This window comes from Fusarium sambucinum, chromosome IV (genome assembly GCF_050947815.1).
Source record: "Fusarium sambucinum isolate potato_lamoka chromosome IV, whole genome shotgun sequence".
In the NCBI taxonomy this organism is placed as follows: Eukaryota; Fungi; Ascomycota; class Sordariomycetes; order Hypocreales; family Nectriaceae; genus Fusarium; species Fusarium sambucinum.
Window position 1 is genome coordinate 330,954 of NC_139291.1, and position 21,375 is coordinate 352,328.

Sequence of the window (21,375 nt, forward strand, 5' to 3'; positions counted from 1 at the left end):
AATAGGGCAACTAACCTCCATGCTTCTTGCATAATCTTAGACCGTCTCGATTTGCCCTGCTGGCTTTGTAGCTGGTGAGGATAATGTACGGGAGCGTTGGCTGCTCTATTGTTAGCAATCCCAGAGAAGACCAGTTGGAGATGGAAGTTTACCAACCTTTGACGCCGGAGCGGCCTTTTGCTGTTGGTGTTGCTACTGTTGGTGTTGCTACTGTTGGTGTTGCTACTGTTGGTGTTGCTACTGTTGGTGTTGCTACTGTTGGTGTTGGTGTTGCTACTGTTGGTGTTGTTGGTGTTGCTGTTGTTGTTGCTGCTGTGGAGTTGTTGTTGATACTGAGCCCCCGAAGGGGCTCAGGCCCGGACGACTAAACAAGATTAGCCAGCGATATATATTATGTTTGTTTCTACTCACTGGGTAAGGGGCCGAGGTGGCCCAAGGCAACCTGGTGGACAAATATCTGCATGTTGGTCTCTTGTCCAGGTCGCCTTGAGCCAGAAGAACTGGCCCGACTCGCTGAGTACCCAGGTATGCAAGTGACGATGGGGTTTCGTTGGTGGCCCGGATGAGTAATGGGATGGCGCTTACGACGATGGCTTGGTTCCAGAATGTTGCGATGTCCGCTTGGCTTTGATGATGTGACTCTGGAATGAGGATGGGAAGAAAGAAGTTTGAGTTGAACGGCAGAGAGGCCAGTTATTAGGAAGAACCCGATCCGAAGGAAGTGACAGAAACGAAGTGCCCTGGAAGTTCCTTCCGACTTTTCCATTTTGACTTAAAGGCAATTGACAACGCTCAAAGTCTTGGCGAGCCCGGTAATTGGTCAGAATCTCGAAGTTTACGGCTGTTGGTCCTGCCGTTTTAAAATTGAAGCTATCGCGACTGCCAGCAGTTGTGGCCTCACCTTCCTACTTAGTACCTCATCAACTTCTACAGTATAACCAAGCATGAAGGCGCGAATCAGGCGGCCTCAATGCAATTGAAGGCAATTGTAACGGCATTTCAGGCATTGACTGGCGCACATTCGCAGACATCCCGTCTTTATTGCCTGAGCCGAAGAAGTTCGACCAGCTCTGTTGGTTGATGTGATATTCATTCCCTTGGTAGTGGGTAGCACGCAGGATGACATCCAAGCTATACCTAGGGTGCAGAAATAAATAGCCCAAGGGTGTGGTCTGAACAGCATAATTTAATTCCTGATTTCGTCTCTCATACTTTGAGTGGCCAACTTTTTTGATCCCGTATATACAACAGCGGCAGCAACGACATGTATCTGGATGATGGGTTGAAGATATTACGTATCCATGACTATGAACCTATTGAACTCTCTTCTGATCATATCGTACAACCGCTTGACACAAAACCTCTGCTCCAATGGCGCACTCTTCAGGTGTAGAGTACTCCTCCGGGTTATGGCTCACTCCTCCCTTACATGGGATAAAGATCATGGTTGTAGGACAGTGTTTGCTGGTATAGACACTATCATGGCCAGCACCGCTAGAGATGTCCACTGCTGCATCTTTCCCGAGGATAGACTCAGCAGAGTCTCTCACGGCTTGAATGCAATCGGGGTGGAACTTGGTTGCTGTCGAGATCGTATCTGTTCGCCAATTGAGGGAGAGAGGAAGTGCGGGTGTTGAGCCTGCTAGTAACCCGTCCACATCTGTTCCGTTGGCCAAGAGATCAAAATCGCGACGGAGATCCTTCTCGAGAGCTTCAACAGTGTCGTCCGATGGTGATCGTATGTCGAGGGTAAAGCTGACATGGCCGGGGATAGTATTGGTGCTTCCAGGCGTGAGGTTGAGGATACCAGTTGATGCAAGCGCCTTGTGCTTGGTAGCCAATCGATGCGAGTGTGTAATAAGTCTTGCAGCAAGGAGAAGAGCATCTGCCCGATCGGAGAATGGAGTTGAGCCAGTGTGTGCGTCTAACTAGTTAGCAAAGACCATGCCTCTTGTGAAACACATACCTCGTCCAGTGATGTCAATGGTGAACCACTTGTAGGCTTGTACACCCTGTACGACTCCAATATTCTTCTGGGCTCGTTCGAGAATTGGGCCTTGTTCAATATGAAGCTCGAAATGAGCTCCAATTGGGGTGGATTTGTAACTGGCTGGTGTGTCACCGAGATACCCTATTCTTTCCAGCTCTGACTTGACCGTTGCGTTTCCAGCAACCTCTTTCAGATTGTGAGCTTTTTCTTGAGGAACAGAGCCTGCCCAAACCCCAGAAGCCATCATGCTGATTGGGAACCGAGCACCCTCCTCGCTATGCTTGGTCAGCTTTGTCCAATCTTGGATTGACGACTTACTTTGTCCAATTCACCACACCAACTGGATACTCTGTCTCTACATCGTGATCTTGAAGAACCTTGAGCATTTCGATACCGGCTTGTACTCCGAGAATTCCGTCATATCTTCCACCTGTAGGTTGAGTGTCCAAATGACTTCCTGCCAAGGTCGGCGGTCCTTCTTTGCGACCGGGACGTACTGCAAAGATGTTTCCAATGGAATCAATTGTCACCTTGCAACCCAGACCCTTTGTAGTCTCAACAAACCAGTCCCGGACCTGTTTGTCGGAATCCGAAAGAGCCAAACGCGACATGCCTGTATCGGTTGGTTTGCTGCTCTTGTTAGCTTGGTGGTATTGGGTTCGGGAGTGTACTTACTCTCCCCATTTGAGGCCAGTTCCCCATTTGCAAGTATCATGTAGAGCCTCCATCAATCGCGGTCGGTCAACTTTGAGCTTCTTCAAGTCTGCTGCCGCCATATCTCGAGTTGAGATGCATCTTCGAAAGGTGAGGAGATGTCTGGGTACGTAGTTCACGTGCCGGAGTGCTGTGCGAGTGGCCATTTTGTGTAATGTTGATGAACTAGGTTCTTGGAGACTAGGATTTCTATTCTTGAGCTGCCGTATTTAAATATTTGTTTGATGTTCTTGGAGGGAGTCAGTCATTGGAGTAGGCATGTCAACGCCTTCTTACAACGAATGCCCCGCTTCCGGGCTTGATGATGTCTCCCAAAGGACATCCTTGCTGAGAAGCTATCATATGATAGTAATTCGGTATTGGCTGGTGTAGAGGGAATAGTCAGATCCTCAATATGATATTGGCTTCACATTTTGAATGCCCTCAACATTGGCATGTTGGGAGCTGTTAGTAGTAACATCATTGACTGAGGCATCAATGACGCAGTACAGTAGATACACTGTACTCACACTGCTACTTCTCAACCAATCGCCCCGCTCTCAACATCATCAATTCCTCTCATGTCTTTCCTTCGGACCTTCAAACCTCATCGCCTTCGTCCCTTTATAAGCAGAAACTTCACCATGTCTCACAAAACACAAGAACCAGTCATCACAAACCTCTCGGACCTATCGGTTGAGGAGGCCAAGTGGATAACACTCAAGAAGATCGAATACGTCGACCAAGTCGGCAAAGAGCGAACATGGGAAGTCGCAACACGAAAGACAAGAGGCAAATCTGGCGTTGACGCCGTTGCAATGGGAAATATCATCCTACACCCATCTAAACCCGCGTCAACTCTGCTCGTCATCCAGTATCGACCACCTCTGGACGCCTACACAATCGAATGGCCCGCTGGACTCATTGATGCAGAGGAAACTGCTGAAGAGGCGGCTGTCAGGGAATTCAAGGAGGAAACCGGCTACGACTGCAAGGTTTTGAGTGTCAGTCCTGCACAAGCTGCTGACCCCGGAATGACAAACGCCAACATGCAACTCGCCATGGTCGAGGTTCAGCTGGGCGAGAACGAGGAGGAGCCTGAGCAGAGACTGGATGATGGAGAACACATTCAAAGAGAGATCATTCCTCTGGCGGAACTTTATGAGCGTTTGGTCGAGTACTCTAAGCGAGAGCGCACAGTGGTTGCAGCCAAACTCTTCCACTTTGCTGCAGGTATGCATTTTGCTCAGACACAAAAGTATTTCTAGATCAAGACTAGACACAATTTAGACGCCAGACGTTTCCTCCCATTTGCGTCTGGCAAAAGATCTTAGAAAGCAGAAGAGTCACACCGGCAGGCAATATATTGGCTTTGTTTCTAGTTGCTCTTTCTCTCTATTCAATCTCTTTTCTGTAAATTACACTTGTTGAATAGTCGCCTGGCGATAGAGAAGGACAGTATTATGATCATATAGTGAATCTCTAGTACAGGCAAGCAGCCTCTTACTAGGCTACTAGATAGGCTTTTGGGTGCTAGAAACATTGACTGGTAGGAGCATAAGAGACGAAATCCGTATGCCAGCTTATGCTTCTTAGACTATGTTTCTTAGACTACTTACCAATTTTTTTATACACAAAGACTTAGGAGGCCAGCTTTTCTGCTATGCCATTTATTTTTGTACCTTAGGTACCTATACATGGATCATATCATACTTGCTGACTGGCTGGGTAAGGCTGCTGCTCATTTGTCCAAGCCTCTTGGAAAACCATCAGCTGGGTTGAAAAGAGTAAGCCACCTTTATCATACCCCTCTTTGACAACGCGCCGTCGTTATTTAATCTTGAAAGTCTATTTACACTAGCAAAGGTCCTATCAAAAAGCCCTTCGAAGCCGTTACACGTTCCTCTGATTACCGACTTTATCAATAATCTACCTAGCTACAGCGAACCATGGGGAAATTACGTACTTGGTTCAAAAGCCGATCGTCGGCTCCTGTCCAGCGGGAAACTGAGAGTGCTGCGCGTCCCACCATTGCACCGTCATCTGGACAATCTAGTTCTGTCGAACAACCTTCAACGTCAACGCCAACGTCAACGCCAACGTCAACGCCAACGTCAACGCCTTTATTTCCTGATGGCGTTGAAATTTTAGTAGACCCTGATACCGACGCCGCCGCCGACATCTGTTTCATCCATGGTTTGACAGGCAACCGTACCAGTACCTGGACGGCGCATGGGCAACCTTGGCCGAAAACACTCCTCCCATCGGCACTTCTTTATAAAGCCTGTATACTCACGTATGGTTACGATGCATATATAGTGCCGAAGAAAAGTTCAGTTTCTTCGGTTGTATCATCAAATAGACTGATCGACCACGCCACAAATCTTCTTATCGACCTTACGAACGATCGCAAACGACGGAACGCCTCGGGACGCCCTCTCATCTTCATCGTTCATAGCCTAGGCGGCCTTGTATGCAAGGAAGCTCTATTGTTATCGCGGAACAACCCGAATAACTCTCGTCAAGGCGTCTTTAAACATACAAAGGGCATTATCTTCATGGGTAGGTACTGTTGAAAGCAAAAGCATTATCATACATTTCCACGAACTTGATCATTTTAGGCTATAAAAATAACTAGTCTAAGGACTATAGTCTAAGGAGCATAAGATGACCTACTAATTTCGTCTCTTATGCTTCTAGCGGTCAATTTTTCTGATACACCGAGGCCTAGCTATCTGACGATGTTCAGAAGCTTGAACAAATCAATGACGGTGTCTCTTATCTTTGTCATGTAATCTAGACTATATTGTGATCAATCTCGTGGAAATGTACGGTATCATCCTAGTGGGAACTGGAGCTTATACATTTCAACAGGTACACCCCACAAAGGGTCGTGGATGGCTGATTGGGCTAGAATTCCTGCCAAAAGCCTCGGGCTAGTCAAGTCAACCAACAGATCCCTTCTCGAGGTTCTGGAAACGAACAGTCAGTACCTTGAGTCGATTCATATTAGATTCTTGTCTATGGTGCGAGAGCAACGTGAGACGGGAAGGCAGTTTGAGGTCGCTTGTTTCTTCGAGGAGCTACCTCTATCTATCGGCAAGGTTGTCTCAAAGGAATCGGCTACATTCGAGGGTTACGATCCAATTAGTATCCATTCAAATCATGCAGAAATGGTTAAATTCGGATCTGCAGAAGACAATGGCTTCAAAAGGGTTGTTGGAGAACTCACAGCGTGGGAATTGGAGACTACAATCCAACCGAGGACCAGCGCTGGGACTGGTAATTTTCCTGTGAACGCAGCGACTGGTTAGTGTCTATACTTTCTTTTGAATCCCTTAGCTTTTGCCAGAAATTTCCCATTCTATCAAGTTGTCAACAAAGGTTAATCTGTCCGCGCAGATTGTTCGAAAAATCTTCCATACCGTTCCTCTCAAGACCAAGTTTCCCAGACCAGTCAGTATAACCAGACCGTTAATAACCCTACCACCCCCTGACTCGGCATAAAAAGAATCCAGGCCACACTATCTTCCTTTCATGAGAAACAAGAACTTTACAGGACGAAAGGAAGTGATCAGTGAGCTACAGAAGCTACTGTTTACTCACCCTGATGGTGAACGAGTCGCTCTCGTCGGCTTGGGCGGCGCAGGCAAGACACAGATTGCCATTCAGCTTGCACATCTTATGAAGAATGATAAACAAAGTCACTACTCTGTTATTTGGATATCTGCACTGAGCAGAGCCAGTTTTGAGCAGGCATGCACTGAAATGATCAAAGTATTCAAAATCGAGCACCCCGCAGACAAGGACCCAAAGGAAACGTTCAAGGATTTTCTCAGCTCAGAAGAAGCAGGAAAGTGGGTTCTTATCATTGACAATGCCGACGACATGGAGATTCTTTATGGAACGGGAACGAGCCAGGGGACAGGAGGGATTGCAGAGTTCATTCCAGATTGCGAGCAAGGGTATATTCTGCTTACAACACGATCCCGTGAAACAGCCGTCAGGTTTGCACAGAGCAATGTCCTTGAATTGCCTGGGATGGACGTGGAGGATGCCACAGCCCTCCTCCGGAATTCATTAATCCAAAACGATCAAATACAGGATGCCGAAGTGACCAACGAACTGCTGCAGAAGCTCGCACACCTACCGCTTGCAATTATCCAGGCTTCAGCGTACATGAACACCAACATGGTTCCGATCACGGAGTATCTACGGCTGCTCCAAAACACAAATCGGGATATGATAGAACTACTCAGTGTTGGAGTTTACGAGAAGACCCACTACAATGAAAGTCAAGGTGCCGTTCTTACGACTTGGATTGTGTCCTTCAAACAGATCCGGGATTCACATACAGAAGCTGCAACATTACTTTCGTTCGTGGCATGCCTCGAGCCGAAAGCTATACCTCGGGCCTTACTACCGCGCTTAGAATCCGAACAAAGCATGACACGCGCTATTGGTACACTTTGCGGCTATGGCTTCTTCAGTCCACGAGAAGATGGCAAAATGTTCGACATGCATAGCCTCGTACATCTGGCTACACAAATATGGATTCAAGACGAAGGCCATGAGGAAAGAACTCAACAGTTGGCATTTGAACACATGGCTGAGGAATTTCCAGTCGATGACTGGGAGAGTCGTGAGGTATGGCGGCAGTATATGCCTCATGCACTCCGGCTCCTCAGAAGTTTGGATGCCAACAGGAGTGAAGAAGCCTGTAGGCTGGGATTCTGGGTTAGCCGATGCCTGGATGTGGACGGGAAAACAAGACAGGCTCTTGACCTACTAGAGCATATTGTTGCAGTTGAAAGTATATTACCAAAGGATGATCCAAGTCGATTGGCATCACAGCACGCTCTTGCATCGATATATCATGACAACGGACAGACTCAAGATGCAATACAACTGCTAGAGCATATTGTTGCAGTTGAAAGTATATTACCAGAGGATCATCCAGATCGATTGGCATCACAACACGCTCTTGCATGGGTATATCGAGCCAACGGACAGATTGAAGATTCAATACAACTGCTAGAGCATATTAATGCAGTTAAAATTATATTACCAGAGGATGATCTAAGTCGATTGATATCACAACACGCTCTTGCATCGGCATATTATAGCAACGGACAGATTAAAGATGCAATACAGCTACTAGAACATGTGGTTACTGTTCAAAAGGTATTATTAGCAGAGGATCATCCAGATCGATTAGCATCACAACACGCTCTTGCATTAGCATATCATGGCAACGGACAGATCGAAGATGCAATACAGCTACTAGAACATATGGTTACTGTTCGAAAGGTATCATTAGCAGAGGATCATCCAGATCGATTAGTATCACAACATGCTCTTGCATTGGCATATTATGACAACGGACAGATCAAAGATGCAAAACAGCTACTAGAGCATGTGGTTGCTGTTCGAAAGGTATTATTAGCAGAGGATTATCCAGATCGACTAGCATCACAGCATAATCTTGCATTGGCATATTATGATAACGGGCAGATCGAAGATGCAATACAGCTACTAGAGCATGTGGTTGCTGTTCAAAGTACAACATTACCAGAAGGCCATCCAGACCGACTAGTATCAGAAGAGGTACTTGAGCGTTATTTGCAATACTTCAGTAGCCAGGGTATTGGGGGAGGGGAGGGGGGAAATGACCACCAAGAACTTGAGATATGAAATGAGTAGGCTAGTTTATGCGACTTGAATCAGAATTCTTAGACTATTTACCTTTGTACCCTGACGTCCCTTGTATACGTGAAAATAAAATTGCTTGGTGAGGTTCATAACTGATGAGTCTTAACTACGGAGTGAGGGACTCGGTCAGTATCAGACTTTGAAAACCACGTACAACTACACACTAACCAGCTTTTCTCTCGCCCACTGGAGTGATTAGAAGTTTGGATAATCGTCACACGGGGACTTTCGATTCCGAGTCTACCCGTGGGACGATTGATCAACAGAATCATTATCCTTTATTGAGTATCTAGTCACGCTTTGATATCTATCCATGCCTCTTGGTAAAACAAACGTCTTGGCAGTACTCCGTAGCATCAGGTGACTCGGCATTACTTCTGGGTCCTAACTGCGGAGCACGAATCTATTCGTTCTGTAGATCATTGTCTGGTTGAGGCGGTGACCGTGGGTCTGTGTTGTATCCCCACGGAGAGTCCCCATGGAGGAATAAGCTTACTAGTCTAGGACCTCCGCAGTTAATTCTCCGGTCATCACGGTACATGAAAAGTTGGCGGCTGGAGATATGAGAAATGAAACAACTAGATCATTTTACGCTACTTAGACCGTGCTTCTTAGACTGCTTGTTTTTGTACACTAGGACTTATGAGGCTATGCTTTTGATGCTTGTAGTTCTCTTTATATTATTGATATGTCGTGACCTCGGCGGACCCGTGAGTTTCAAAAGCGTTACTCAAATATATGTTTGTATCACGATAAGTGTATCACAGAACATGACTTCTGTATCACAGTAAGTCTACTCTGTACATAGCCCTCTTTTACACGTCACGATTCTGAATCAAACTAATCGACAGTGATGAGTAAATCGAAAAAAACATCGGAACTTATAAATGACGCGATGTGATGATCTTTTGAAGAACAAGTTAAATCAAGATAAGCTTAAGCTTAATCATTGCGATTATCAAATGTCTCAGACGCGTCAATGACTCAAGAGGTCGATAAAACATAGCCACAAGGATCGACATTGCTGACTCGTCATTTAAACACACCAAGTGGGATTGAGATGACGATCCTGATAAGGACACAGTGACGACATTCACATGCCTGGACTGGAAACCGTTGGTGACACAATTGATAAGGTTAAATAAAAGTTAAATCTAGGGATGAATGGGCAAAAGAACTGCAGTGAGCCTTTTTTGGATGCTTGCATTCCGTCTTTTGTGTTCGGACTCCGTGATTACGCGGCGACGTTGTACGTTTGCACAACGCTTGGCGATAATAGAGTAGAATGGAAGAGAATAGAGTAGAGGAGGAGAATAGTGATGAGTAGGCATATTAGGTGGTGGTGGATAAGTGGGTTTGTTTGTCTAGAGTCGTATTAAATCGTAGATCATGGATATTCATTCAACCACTCGGAGAATGTCTTTTTCAGGCTATAGATCTATAGCTGAGAAACATGATAGGCAAGTCTAGATTCCGGAGTCCATTTGTGGCGGTCAAGTGCCGTTGATTCACACCATTGCGGGCGGGAAAGGCTGTTCTTGGCGACGGATCGGCAATGCTAGAGTTTGGGGTTTTTGTCGAGAGAGGAATAGGTCTAGTTGATGAGGAGAAAAAGAGGAGAAAGGGACAAAAAATGTTGAGAGTGACACGACCCATGGAAATGCCACGACTTGTCATACATACCTTGTACTTGGCTCCCTCTTTCGTCATTTCTAGAATTTTTTCATCTTTTTAATCAGGGAGATAAAAACGTTTCAGCCTTTAAATGAATAGTTTAATTACTGGGCTTAACCGAGTCGTTGGGTTCTTATCGGGCAGTCATAATGTCTGGGGTCCCTTGGAAACCATACATAGGTAGATGGTCTGTTCCCGCGGAAGAGAGATTAGAGGCTTAGTTTGAGTCTAAAGTGCCCCGACTTGGCATGACAACTTTGTCTTTCACAGCCTCAATACTACGTACCTCCTTGTACCCACAGACCTCAGTTGCCTCAATCCTTGGCAACTTTGAACCTCTGCTCGAGTCGCAAACTAAGCTCAAGCAAGGAGTAAACCGCACACCCTTGAAGAGATAGCTGCCCGATCTTGGGTGGTGTAACACAATCTCAGATCTCCCCCTCTAACCCAATCAAATCATTCACACTCCCTCGTGTTTGGACAAGAACAAAACCCAAACACCCCTTTTTCACCCCAAGCCAAGACGGATAGTTGAGTCTACAGTGACAAGCAAACATGCCGCATGGACCTAGTAGCACTATCAAGGATGATCGCTTCTTAGGCGTTCTTGGCAGGCAACACCAAGATGTGTAATTGCGCGTCTCTACGAACCAAGGCATGCTCAGACTCAATAGTAAGCGGGTCGGTCTTTTCTTGTGTTCCATATCACAGACATTCTGATTCTCGCCAAGGCCTGTTCAGAGATTCCCCCAGGTATAAGGACCCCTGGGTTCTTCCATTTGGTCCAGACTGTTTCCCTTTCTTCACCAGACTTCACTTCAAACATCATGTCTTCCCTATTTACCCGACAAGACCCAAACCCTGAGCTCTGTGTCCAATATGCTAGCTTTGCTTCTCATCTGGTACGATGGCAGTTCAAGATTATCTACTGGACCATGTTTGTGTCCAACCTAATAGTCCTGTTCGTCGCTTCTTGGACTTACATCCGGTATGTTATCAATCTTTGATATTTATAGCTTATCTAACAATAACAGAGCTCAAGCAGCTACCGAGAAGCTTCCTCATAACCTTTCGGCTCGAACGAAACGTATACGGCAATCTGTTTTTATGTGTCTTGGATGTGTCACTGTGTCAACCGTCATCGTTGTCATGGAAGCGTATTGCATCTTGGCACTCCAGTTTTGCGATGGCGAGGATCTTATTTCTTTGTACTGGTCTACATGGACTATGATCCAAGTCGGATCCTTGATTGCCATGATTGGAATTATCCTTGCTCTGGCCCATACTCTTCGAGGACGACAGCATCCGTAAGTTCCGTCTTCTGATCTATATATCCACCTCGCTAACAAACCTAGACCATGGGCCCTTGCCCTCGGTACACCGGTTCTTGTCATTGCCGGTTTCCTTCACCTCTTCCACGACTGCACCAAGAAGCGAATCAAGAATAGTCGCCAACGTCGCAAGAATGACTTTGACGATATGATGGGACCTCCTATGAGTCAAGCGTAAGATATCTCTACCCGTTTTATGTTACACGTCAAGCTAACACAAAGCAGTAACACAATCTCGGTCAATCCCGATGAAGAGGCATACGATGATGAGTACAAGGCTCAAGTTATCGGACTTACTTTCGATGGCGGCCCTATTATTCGCTTCATCGATGCCGTACCCGAAACTCTTCCCGAGCATGCTCAACTACTAGGCTACTGTCCTAAGAGCAAGCCTATTGTCATGTGCAAGCGAGAAGCTATTCAGTTCCTTATGGATTCTCCAGCTCAAGTTCCCCCTTCGGCATCTCCTTATCGCAAGGGTAGTCGATGAGGGACGAAACTCAGACTTGAGCCGCACGGAAGTGTGCACTGATAACAACAGAGAAACAGTGTGCTGGGACTAGCTGAGACAAGGCTTGGCTGACGGGGGTGCAGCATGAGATAAGATGTGTTTTTGCAGGGGGTTATAAGGTGCCAAGAGCAGGGAGTATGCGCTTTGACGTATACTCTGCAGGCATTTGTTTCTTTTCCTTTCTTTTTCTTTTTCCCTTTTGGATTTAACTTTTGCTTTTGTTAAAAAGGAGTTTGGTATACGGGACTGGTGGCGGGAAGCCTAGGAACAAAAACAGTGGCATGGGCTGCTACTTGGACGGCGCGTTTTGGTCGGAAAAGTGGCTTTGATCATGATACTGGAAGATACCCTGGGAAACAAGCCATGAATTAGGCATGGTTATGATTTGGGCATAAAATGCCATTGTTTAATGCGGATTCAATAGTTTAGATGATTTATCAATAGATGCGATAAAAATACAGTTGGTTTCGGATCCAATCTATTGTTCCTATTTTAGGCTTCGAATTTAGTGGACTTGTACCTAAAGATTTCGTCTGTTGCCGACTACGGAGCTTAGATCGATAGCGGGGTTGTGTCTCCCACCAATCTCTTCAACGGCTTAGTAAATGGCTTTCTAATCAACAATTGACGATATTCACATTCGCCTCATTGACTTTTATTATCTATCATCCATCAAACAGCATATCTTAGGTACGATAACACATTCTATACAGAATGGGCCTCACAAAAGTCAAACACATTATCCTGGTATGTTACCCTGTTCTCCTACCCTATGCTTCACTGACACTTTTAGGTCCTCTCAGGCAAAGGAGGAGTAGGGAAATCATCAGTTACAACACAATTAGCATTGTCCCTCACATCAGCTGGTCATTCCGTTGGTATTCTCGATGTCGATTTGACAGGTCCTTCAATCCCACGCATGCTCTCAATTGAATCATCGAAAGTCACTCAAGTTCCTGGAGGATGGGCGCCTGTACTGGTTCACGAAGCCGATGAGTCAAAAGGGCTAGGGAGTCTGCATGCGATGAGTCTAGGTTTTCTTCTCCCGAAAAGAGGTGACGCTGTTGTCTGGAGAGGACCGAAAAAGACGGCAATGATTCGACAATTCCTCAAAGACGTACTCTGGGATGAAACAGATTATCTACTCATCGACACACCACCAGGAACAAGTGACGAACACATTTCTCTCGCCGAGACACTTCAAAAAGACGCATCGCTGGGACAAGTCGCGGGCGCAGTCGTCGTTACAACACCACAAGCCGTTGCCACAGCCGACGTGCGCAAGGAGCTCAACTTTTGCACAAAGACAAACATTCGGGTTCTCGGAGTGGTGGAAAACATGAGCGGTTACGTTTGTCCGCACTGTTCCGAATGCACCGACATCTTTGGGTCCGGGGGAGGAAAGTCTATGGCCGAAGAGTTCAACGTTCCATTTCTAGGGTCTGTGCCGATGGATGCACAGTTTATTGCGTTGCTGGAGGAGGGACAAAGGCCGACCTACCCGTCTGGTACAACTGTTGGAGGGAAGGATATTTCTACGAGAGAGGTACGAGAGGAAGGGGGGAATTTGGTGGACAAGTACCAGGATTGTTCACTATTCCATGTGTTTAAGGATATTACGGACAAGGTGTTGGTAAATGTGGAAAGTTAGAACATGAACCACATCAAAATACAACGGACATCTGGCCGATGAACCGCTTACTTTCTTCAGCATGTGCCTGAAGCACAGCCATTCCAATGACGTCCACATTGTGGCCATACAAGGATACCAGCTCTAGCTAGCCCTTTTGTCCCCACCAAAAAGTCTTTTGCCAAACCAGTCAAAACGTTAATAGTCTCAACCGAATCAGGTTCAGCGTCGGTGGGATTTTTTCGCGATCAGACAGAAATTATCATGCATTCACCTCGTTTAGGTCTCAAGAGCACAAAATCAGGTTACAGCCCGGGGCACAACCTTACATCCCCGAGAAGCATTGAACACTTGGAGATACCTGCCACTAAACTGTAACCATAAAAAAAGAACAGGTACCTAGTTAGTTACGTAGTTGTTAATTCTTAATGCTCTGACCTGACCGGGCTGTGCTTCCGTTAACCGTTACGCACCGTCTGATTGAGACCTTAGCACATTGGATCGGGATCACAGTCAGAGAAAGGTAAAAAAAAATACAAACCTACCCAACCCACCACAAACCCAACCGACCCCCTCTCTCTTTCTCTCTTGTTAAAAATTCTCTCACCGACCGGAGAAGACAAATAAATCTCGCTGATCTATTTTGTTTTGTTTTCTTACCCCAGACTTTTCTTCCTTCGCGGGCATCGTCATTGCGAAAAAAGACCTCACGCGACAAATCAATGTCGAAACGTATCTAACCTTTTCAGTCCAAAAGACATCGACGGTACTTGACCGTCACTGACTTTTCTGTATATTTCCTGGGCTTCTATGCGGCCGACGGATCTTCTTCGCTTCCTGTTCTCTCGACCATCCAAGTGAGTTTGTCAGTCTCTTAACTGATTCAATCTGTTCTAATGTTCTACAGGCCCCGATAGCACCCGTTACTCCCACGTACCAGATCACTAAACTTTAACTGCACAATTCCGCCACAGAAGTTATTCTTCAACCGTTCTCGTCCTCCTTAACGTCCTTGAAGACGTTAGCTACCCCCGAATCGATTGCTGCTGGCTCCGCCAGCATCTGAACAAGCCCCCGTACCTGTGGGCCTACTCTCTCAAACAGACGCCGCATAGTCTGTTTGAGCGGCAGCTAGTGCTCCGCGGACTCTGCCATCTGGGCAAAGAAAACCTCTCCTAGCCGCTACAATGCTGTCCGCTTCGATCCCCAACAACTGCACCTTCTCGCCTGCCTCGGCCACTCCCCATCTGACAATCAACCATGATGTGGCCGCCGACCTCGACTCGTCCAACGCCTTCGAAGGCCCCGAGAAGCTTCTCGAGGTTTGGTTCGCTCCCAGCCCCTCGACTCTGCCTCCTACCGCGGCCGCCAATGGATTAAAGGCTGTTCCTGCTGATACTTGGGTACCCATGCTTGACATGGTCAATTGCAAGGTCTTGTCTGTTCTCGAGTCTGAGACTGTGGACGCTTACCTTCTCTCCGAGTCGAGCATGTTTGTCTTTCCTCACAAGATCATTCTCAAGACTTGTGGAACCACCACTCTTCTTCTTGGTCTTCAGCGCATGCTTCACATTGCTGCCAAGTACGGTTTCCCATACCACAATGCCAATTCGGCCGACGATATCAAGGCCGCCGCGACCCCGTACCGCGTTTTTTACAGTCGCAAGAACTTTTTGTTCCCTGATAGGCAGCAGGGTCCTCACCGTAGCTGGAAGCAGGAGGTCAAGTATCTTGACGACATGTTTGATGGTGGCAGTGCCTATATGGTGGGCAAGATGAACGGTGATCATTGGTACTTGTACCTCACCTCGCCCAATCAGCAGGCTCTTACTCCTCCTCGTACTCCCCAGTCCGAGATTGAAGGAACCAAGATTCCCGTGGGAACCCAGTTTGCGCCCATTCCCGGTACCTACCACGACGAGACTCTGGAAATCCTCATGACCGATCTTGATCCGGAGAATGCCAAGCAGTTCTATCTGTCGCACGCGAGTGCGGTCGCGAGCGACAAGATGGCTGCCGAGGCAAAGGATGCTCGCAAGGAAGCCATCAATAGTCTTGGTGGACTTGGCGAGGATGTTGACGAAGTGGACGTTTTCGCCAATGACGCCGACAGCAACATGCTTGATTCCGTCGAGGCTCTCACCACCGAGGGTCACGCATTGGGAACTGTCGTTTCGGAGAGTTGCGGCCTCTCCAGCGTCTACCCAACATCCCAGTATCCCGACGCCCGAGTGGACGCGTACTTGTTCAGCCCCTGCGGCTTTTCTGCCAACGGTGTTGTTCCTCCTCCTCCTTCTTCGGCCGAGGGAGGTAAGGGCGAGCATTACTTTACCGTCCACGTCACTCCTGAGCCCCAGTGTTCGTTTGCTTCTTTCGAGACCAACGTTCCCGGTGGACAGAGTGGACGAACCACCACTGAAATCATTGAGCACGTGGTGGACATCTTCAAGCCCGGTCGTTTCAGCGTGACTCTCTTCGAGGCCAAGGGAGCTGCGCAGAACCCATACTGCATGGGTGATGACGAGCCTTCCAACTGGGCTGCCAAGCGCCTTGTTGATCCCGTCCGAGGATATCGTAGAATCGATCGTATCGTTCACGATTTCGAGGATTATGATCTTGTCTTTCGTTTCTACGAGCGTGAGGGATGGGCTGGATCTAAGAGTGCTCGAGTTGGAGAGCCTGCTAGTCCCACTTTCAAGTGATGCATCGCGGATCGTTTCGATAAGGGTTTGAGAGGAGGATGAAATTGAATCTATGGATATTAGTCAACTGCGTCTGTCCTTAGCTTAATTACTTTGAATAAACATTTGTTGCGAATAAGTTTAATTGCTGTAATCTGAAAACATACTGTAATTTGAGTGGATACTGCTTCTAGAGGTCTCCACTGACCGCATCCCGATAACGATAAGCCTTGCACGTGATCTCAGCCCCGTCAAAAAAATCTGTTCCATCAATTTGAAGCTTCACCCAAAGACAATCGCAACAACAATACCACCACCAGTCTCCAAACACTCCTCAAACCGCTACAATGCATCTGATGTACACTCTCGACGCTCAAGGCAACCGCCTTTACACCTTGAAGAAGGTCGCTCAGGGACAAGTCACCAAGTCTGCTCACCCTGCTCGTTTCTCTCCCGACGACAAGTGGTCGCGCCAGCGCGTTACTCTCAAGCGCCGTTTCGAGCTCCTCTTGACTCAGCAGAGTATGTGAATTGATAGAATATGGGATTCTAGTTACTAATGTTTTCGCAGAGGAGGAATAAATTGCTCGAATGCATTGATGATCGACTCAAGGCTACAGACTCAAAGACACGGTCAAACTCGACGATCGAAAGAATTTGCAGACGACCCACCCAAGACTCGAATCGCTGGGATCAATCATGGCTTTCAAAGCATAGAACAATCGCGGCTTTCGAATCGGTGGAGGTAAATGATGGCTCAATAGCTCGATCAGACTCGTTGGAAAATTGCGACAGATCGCACAGTCTACACTAGGATCAGTCGCATGGCGTTACGGTATTAGGTCAATGGGCGTTTAAGACACAGTAGTGTTTCAAAATCAAGTCTTTTTTTCTTCTCGTCTACTTTCTCTAGTGCTTCTTTTTGGAGTTTACATTTCGTCCTGCTCCCACGCGAATCTTTCCACCGCTACTAGATCGATGTCCTGTTAGGATATCAGGAAGATAATCTTGATCCATGATATCCTTCTTCCTCTGCCTTTTTTGTTCTACGCCAGCCCTTGTGAATTCCTTCTGATCCTCTGCGAGAATGAGATTCGTACCCCAATTGTTTTGTCCTCCGGCCTGCTTGGCCAGACGTCCATTAGAGGACCCGTGAACTGGCTTGGGAACACTGTAGACGTTGCCACGGTTATTCCACTGGAAATTCTTCTTGAGGTGAACCTTGAAGTTTCCGTGCTCGTCGGTTGAGCAACTTGTGCGCATGAGTGTGGGTTGTCCACAAGTAGGACAGAACTGCTTGTCCATCTCTTTTGTGATCTTGAAGCAGCCGTGGCAGCGTAGAACCCAGTTCTTGAGGTGTGTGATTCGTGCGAGGGAGGGTGCGACGAGGTTGAGGTTCATTCGTAGAGCGACGTTTTGCATGGCGTAATCAGAGGTGAGAACGGCGGCTTGGAGGGTTTTTTGGACGGGAGTTGAAGGGGGGGCTGCGCCGGCGGATGCTGCTTGGTGTTTCTTGAGGTTGGAGGGTGTGATCCAGCCGCCTTCGTCGTCGGAGGCTTCGTCTTCAGAGGCTTCTTCGACGGCCTCGATGGTTTCGTCGACCTTTTCGCCGGAAGTTTGGGGTGACTCGGTGTCTGTGGACTCTTTGGCAGGTTCGGCAGTCTCTGCGGTCTCTGTGGCGGGCTCTTTGGGTGCCGCTGTCTCTGTTTGTGTGGTCTCTGTGGTCTCTACATTCTGTGTAGTCTCTGCAGTCACCTCTGTGTCCTTGGTCTCTGTCTTTTCGGCTTCAGCCTCTACGACAGGCTCAGGCTCGACGACAGGCTCTGCGGCAGGCTCTGCGACAGGCTCAATAGTCAACTTGTCGACGGCATTCTCCAGGGACCCTTCCTTCTCAGCAGCCTTGTGCGGCGGTTTTCCGTTCACACTCTTTTGACCAGGAACTTTCCTCAATCTCCAATCTCCTCCATTTCTCTCACACTCAAGTTCATAACCCAAAGCCAAAACTTCAATATCGGGCTTGCTGAGAACAGCCAGATCACCAGTTCTGCGCGCAAAATCCCGAATAACCTTGACGCTTTCCGGTTTAGGCGATCGAAGAGTAACAAAAGGGAGAAGAGTCGTCTCTACTCTTGATCGAGTGGCGGCATCTCGAATTTCAGAAATGATGACGGGAAGAGTGTAAAGTTGTTCTGCTTTGGCGCGGAGGGTATTCGCAGGAGGGTCGTTCTTGATAAGAGGGCCTGTATCGAGTACAAGGCTGTGAATAGGCTTGAAGGCGGGTGCGTCTGAAGCCATGGTGATTTAATTGATTGGGAGTGATTGTTTGCGTGGGGTTTGGTGATAATTTGCGGTGTTGACCGCAGGGCAGACTTTTACGATAAGATAAGAGAGATAAGATAAATATTTTTCACATGACACTTAAACAGTGTATGATGCATTAACTGCATTGGACATAGACCATCATGGTCCTCTTGGTAGAAATTTTCGCTTACTCATTTTTCTGTACTGTATTCATGTACTTATTACGCCATTGACACAAAGGGCGTTGACTTCACAGGGCGTAGTCGACAAGACATGGAGGGTTGGTGGATTAATAATGGAGAATTGCGCCAAAACTTACCTTTCGAGTCTTCGCTTAACAGCTGTGGCTTTTTTTATTGTCTGGTGACTCAATTTCAGAGTCAATGTGATAATTTTGGTTAAAATGATCTCTTTTCATCATGTCCGTTGTCGGATGAAATGTCAGCCGCGGATGAATAGCTTCCATTTGGTGATGGTGGAAACGGAAACATTCAGTGTATTTCCTCGATGTTGATGCCAGTGAATGTCCCAGTAACAGTCTAGAAACTGATCACTCGATTTTTACGTACAAAACATGAGAGGCTCCACTGATCAAGACATCCACGGTGGGTCTATACAATAATTGGAGATTTCAACGACATCAACTTGAACTTTATCAATCAGATAAAATAGTACAAAAAAGTAACAAGACAACTAAAGTCTTAATAAGCTTAGACTATCCTAATTATACAGTCAAGGTGATGTAATTGATCTATTCGTTGATTGATAACCGAAGTCGGCGCATGTCGAAATGCGCCCTACAACTTGTACTTGTCAAGCTAACACGGTATGGATCAGTCACAATGGGTCAATCACGACAGGGCGTAGAGAAGACATTGATTGATATATATAAAGGCTGTGGTAAACTTTGTTACATTCTATCACATCTTGGAGTACATCTTTAAGCACATCAGCTTGTTTATCTTGATCTGGTCAACTCATCACAATGTCACTGTCCGCAAAACCCTTTTCGTCTCACGTAGACGTTCAAGTCGCGAAACTACCTACAACTCCTCCAGAGTATGAACATCTTGGTATTCATCGAAACGGAAGTTGTCAGCCTTGGGGGGCAGCTCATGCTTTGGCTGCTACACTAAAGGGAAAGATGTCCCGAAGACCTGAAGTACAGATTTCTATCAACCATCACTTCAACTCAAAGGTGTACACCACCAACTCGGAGGTATCTGGTGTTGTTTCTATTACACCTGCTAGAAACACCCAATTCGATCATGTTGATATCTCCCTCGATGGAATTAGCGAAACAAGAAGGGATGGTCCTGATATGACACACATGACAAGCCATCGATTCCTTCGACTCGAGATGCCCATCGACGAATCCGATTATCCTTCATCCAACATTCTTTCAGCTGGAACAACATACACTTTTCCCTTTATTTTCAACGTCCCAGCTCATCTCACATCCAAAGCCTGCACTCATTCAACCGTCTCCGAAGATGTATGGGAACGACACATGGCCCTTCCTCCCACACTAGGGGGCTGGGAGAAAGATGATATGGCTCCAGACATGGCACGAGTTAGCTACAGCGTCAAAGCATTTATTCTTGCACGAACCAAGACCGGATTCCAAGCAATCCTCGGAAACTACCACCGCATCAACGTTATACCTACATCTTTCGAAGAACCACCCCTGAACATCACCGAACGAGACGATCTGTATAAAATCGAAAAGTCGAAAAAGGTGCGAAAGAATATCTTTTCTACCTCACAAGGACGGATTTCTGCTGTGGCGGCTCAACCTGCTGCTGTACATCTCAGCAAAGAGGGTTACGAGGCGACTGGATCTTGTATTCCTATAAGTTTCACGTTTGAGCCTTCTTCTGCGGACGTGATTCCTCCTCAGATTACATCGGCGTCTATGAAGGTCTATTCACATACTTGGTTCCGAGACCAACCGATGCGAAATCTACCTACTATGGGATCACAAGTTGCAAACTTTGGATATCCTTTTTCAGTTGCTCTGCCAAAGGTTGAGACCAAGATGGAGTGGACTCAGAATGTGGATATGCAGTCTACAAAGTCATCACCTGTCTTTCACACGGCTACAGTTCAAGTTCCTTTTGAGTTGCCGACGGTTGATAAGATGTTTGTGCCGACATTTCACTCGTGTGTTGTCTCGCGAGCGTATACTGTCAAGGTTGTTCTGGAGGGAGATGTCAAGATTGACTTGATGGTTCCTGTTCAGGTTGTTATGGGGTCACCTGATGTTTGATTTGTTTTTTGGAGTTGAGTGTTTAGTGGTAAAAAGATATCCTAGCGAGTGTTTAAAGTTAATGATACTAGTTTCCTCATACCCTGACACTAGAGTGATGAACAGCTATGTACGTCTTAGATGAACGTTGAATCTTGTTAATGTGGGTTCTTTAACAGTTGTCACCAGAATCTTCACAACCTCACAGTCTTGGTGTGTTTTACCGATTTCCAAAGTATAAAACATATCTTCACAGTTACACAAAATACCTACTAATAGTAAGACCTAGATTATCTCAGAGATTAGACATATTGACCATCCTACAGCAAAAATGAGACTTCACATCGTCATCTACCCTACGTCAGCTGATCGGCATGGATCTTACCTCACCGGGCCACCCTGAGCTTGCATAAAATAGTGCAACCGTTTTGTCAAGGATCCACCAACTGCCGTCTGGAAAGAATTGAACAATTTCCCCAAATTCATCATTGACCCTCTTCTGATCTTTGCTTTCCTTGACATTCCAGAGTCTAGACTGACTCTCCTGATGCTTATACCGGGGTCGGCCGTTCACGGAAAGTCTCATTGACTCGTTCCATTTAGA

General features: G+C 46.7%; 9 protein-coding genes across 9 annotated transcripts; 7 read left to right on the forward strand and 2 right to left on the reverse strand.

Annotated features, from left to right (window-relative positions):
• Positions 1-83: 83 nt before the first annotated feature.
• On the forward strand, positions 84-368 carry FSST1_000104 (uncharacterized protein; the record flags this gene model as incomplete). Its single annotated transcript, XM_083224347.1, has 1 exon — positions 84-368. One exon carries the CDS (start codon positions 84-86, stop codon positions 366-368), a length of 285 nt encoding a protein of 94 aa, XP_083090286.1.
• Positions 369-1,313: 945 nt separating this feature from the next.
• Positions 1,314-2,850, reverse strand: FSST1_000105 (uncharacterized protein; the record flags this gene model as incomplete). Its single annotated transcript, XM_083224457.1, has 4 exons — positions 1,314-1,924; positions 1,967-2,265; positions 2,309-2,620; positions 2,666-2,850. 4 exons carry the CDS (start codon positions 2,848-2,850, stop codon positions 1,314-1,316), a joined length of 1,407 nt encoding a protein of 468 aa, XP_083090287.1.
• Positions 2,851-3,327: 477 nt separating this feature from the next.
• On the forward strand, positions 3,328-3,951 carry FSST1_000106 (uncharacterized protein; the record flags this gene model as incomplete). The annotated part of the gene is made up of 1 exon (XM_083224567.1): positions 3,328-3,951. One exon carries the CDS (start codon positions 3,328-3,330, stop codon positions 3,949-3,951), a length of 624 nt encoding a protein of 207 aa, XP_083090288.1.
• A 681-nt stretch (positions 3,952-4,632) lies between these two features.
• FSST1_000107 (uncharacterized protein) lies at positions 4,633-8,377 on the forward strand (the record flags this gene model as incomplete). The annotated part of the gene is made up of 3 exons (XM_083224677.1): positions 4,633-5,245; positions 5,558-5,992; positions 6,195-8,377. 3 exons carry the CDS (start codon positions 4,633-4,635, stop codon positions 8,375-8,377), a joined length of 3,231 nt encoding a protein of 1,076 aa, XP_083090289.1.
• Positions 8,378-10,896: 2,519 nt separating this feature from the next.
• On the forward strand, positions 10,897-11,890 carry FSST1_000108 (uncharacterized protein; the record flags this gene model as incomplete). The annotated part of the gene is made up of 4 exons (XM_083224788.1): positions 10,897-11,057; positions 11,104-11,376; positions 11,425-11,574; positions 11,626-11,890. 4 exons carry the CDS (start codon positions 10,897-10,899, stop codon positions 11,888-11,890), a joined length of 849 nt encoding a protein of 282 aa, XP_083090290.1.
• Positions 11,891-12,625: 735 nt separating this feature from the next.
• Positions 12,626-13,562, forward strand: FSST1_000109 (P-loop containing nucleoside triphosphate hydrolase protein; the record flags this gene model as incomplete). The annotated part of the gene is made up of 2 exons (XM_083224897.1): positions 12,626-12,658; positions 12,705-13,562. 2 exons carry the CDS (start codon positions 12,626-12,628, stop codon positions 13,560-13,562), a joined length of 891 nt encoding a protein of 296 aa, XP_083090291.1.
• Positions 13,563-14,728: 1,166 nt separating this feature from the next.
• FSST1_000110 (S-adenosylmethionine decarboxylase) lies at positions 14,729-16,243 on the forward strand (the record flags this gene model as incomplete). Its single annotated transcript, XM_083225006.1, has 1 exon — positions 14,729-16,243. The coding sequence occupies one exon, from the start codon at positions 14,729-14,731 to the stop codon at positions 16,241-16,243; it is 1,515 nt and encodes a 504-aa protein (XP_083090292.1).
• An 888-nt stretch (positions 16,244-17,131) lies between these two features.
• On the reverse strand, positions 17,132-18,517 carry FSST1_000111 (rRNA-binding endoribonuclease; the record flags this gene model as incomplete). The annotated part of the gene is made up of 1 exon (XM_083225117.1): positions 17,132-18,517. One exon carries the CDS (start codon positions 18,515-18,517, stop codon positions 17,132-17,134), a length of 1,386 nt encoding a protein of 461 aa, XP_083090293.1.
• Positions 18,518-19,508: 991 nt separating this feature from the next.
• On the forward strand, positions 19,509-20,792 carry FSST1_000112 (uncharacterized protein; the record flags this gene model as incomplete). Its single annotated transcript, XM_083225228.1, has 1 exon — positions 19,509-20,792. The coding sequence occupies one exon, from the start codon at positions 19,509-19,511 to the stop codon at positions 20,790-20,792; it is 1,284 nt and encodes a 427-aa protein (XP_083090294.1).
• Positions 20,793-21,375: the final 583 nt, after the last annotated feature.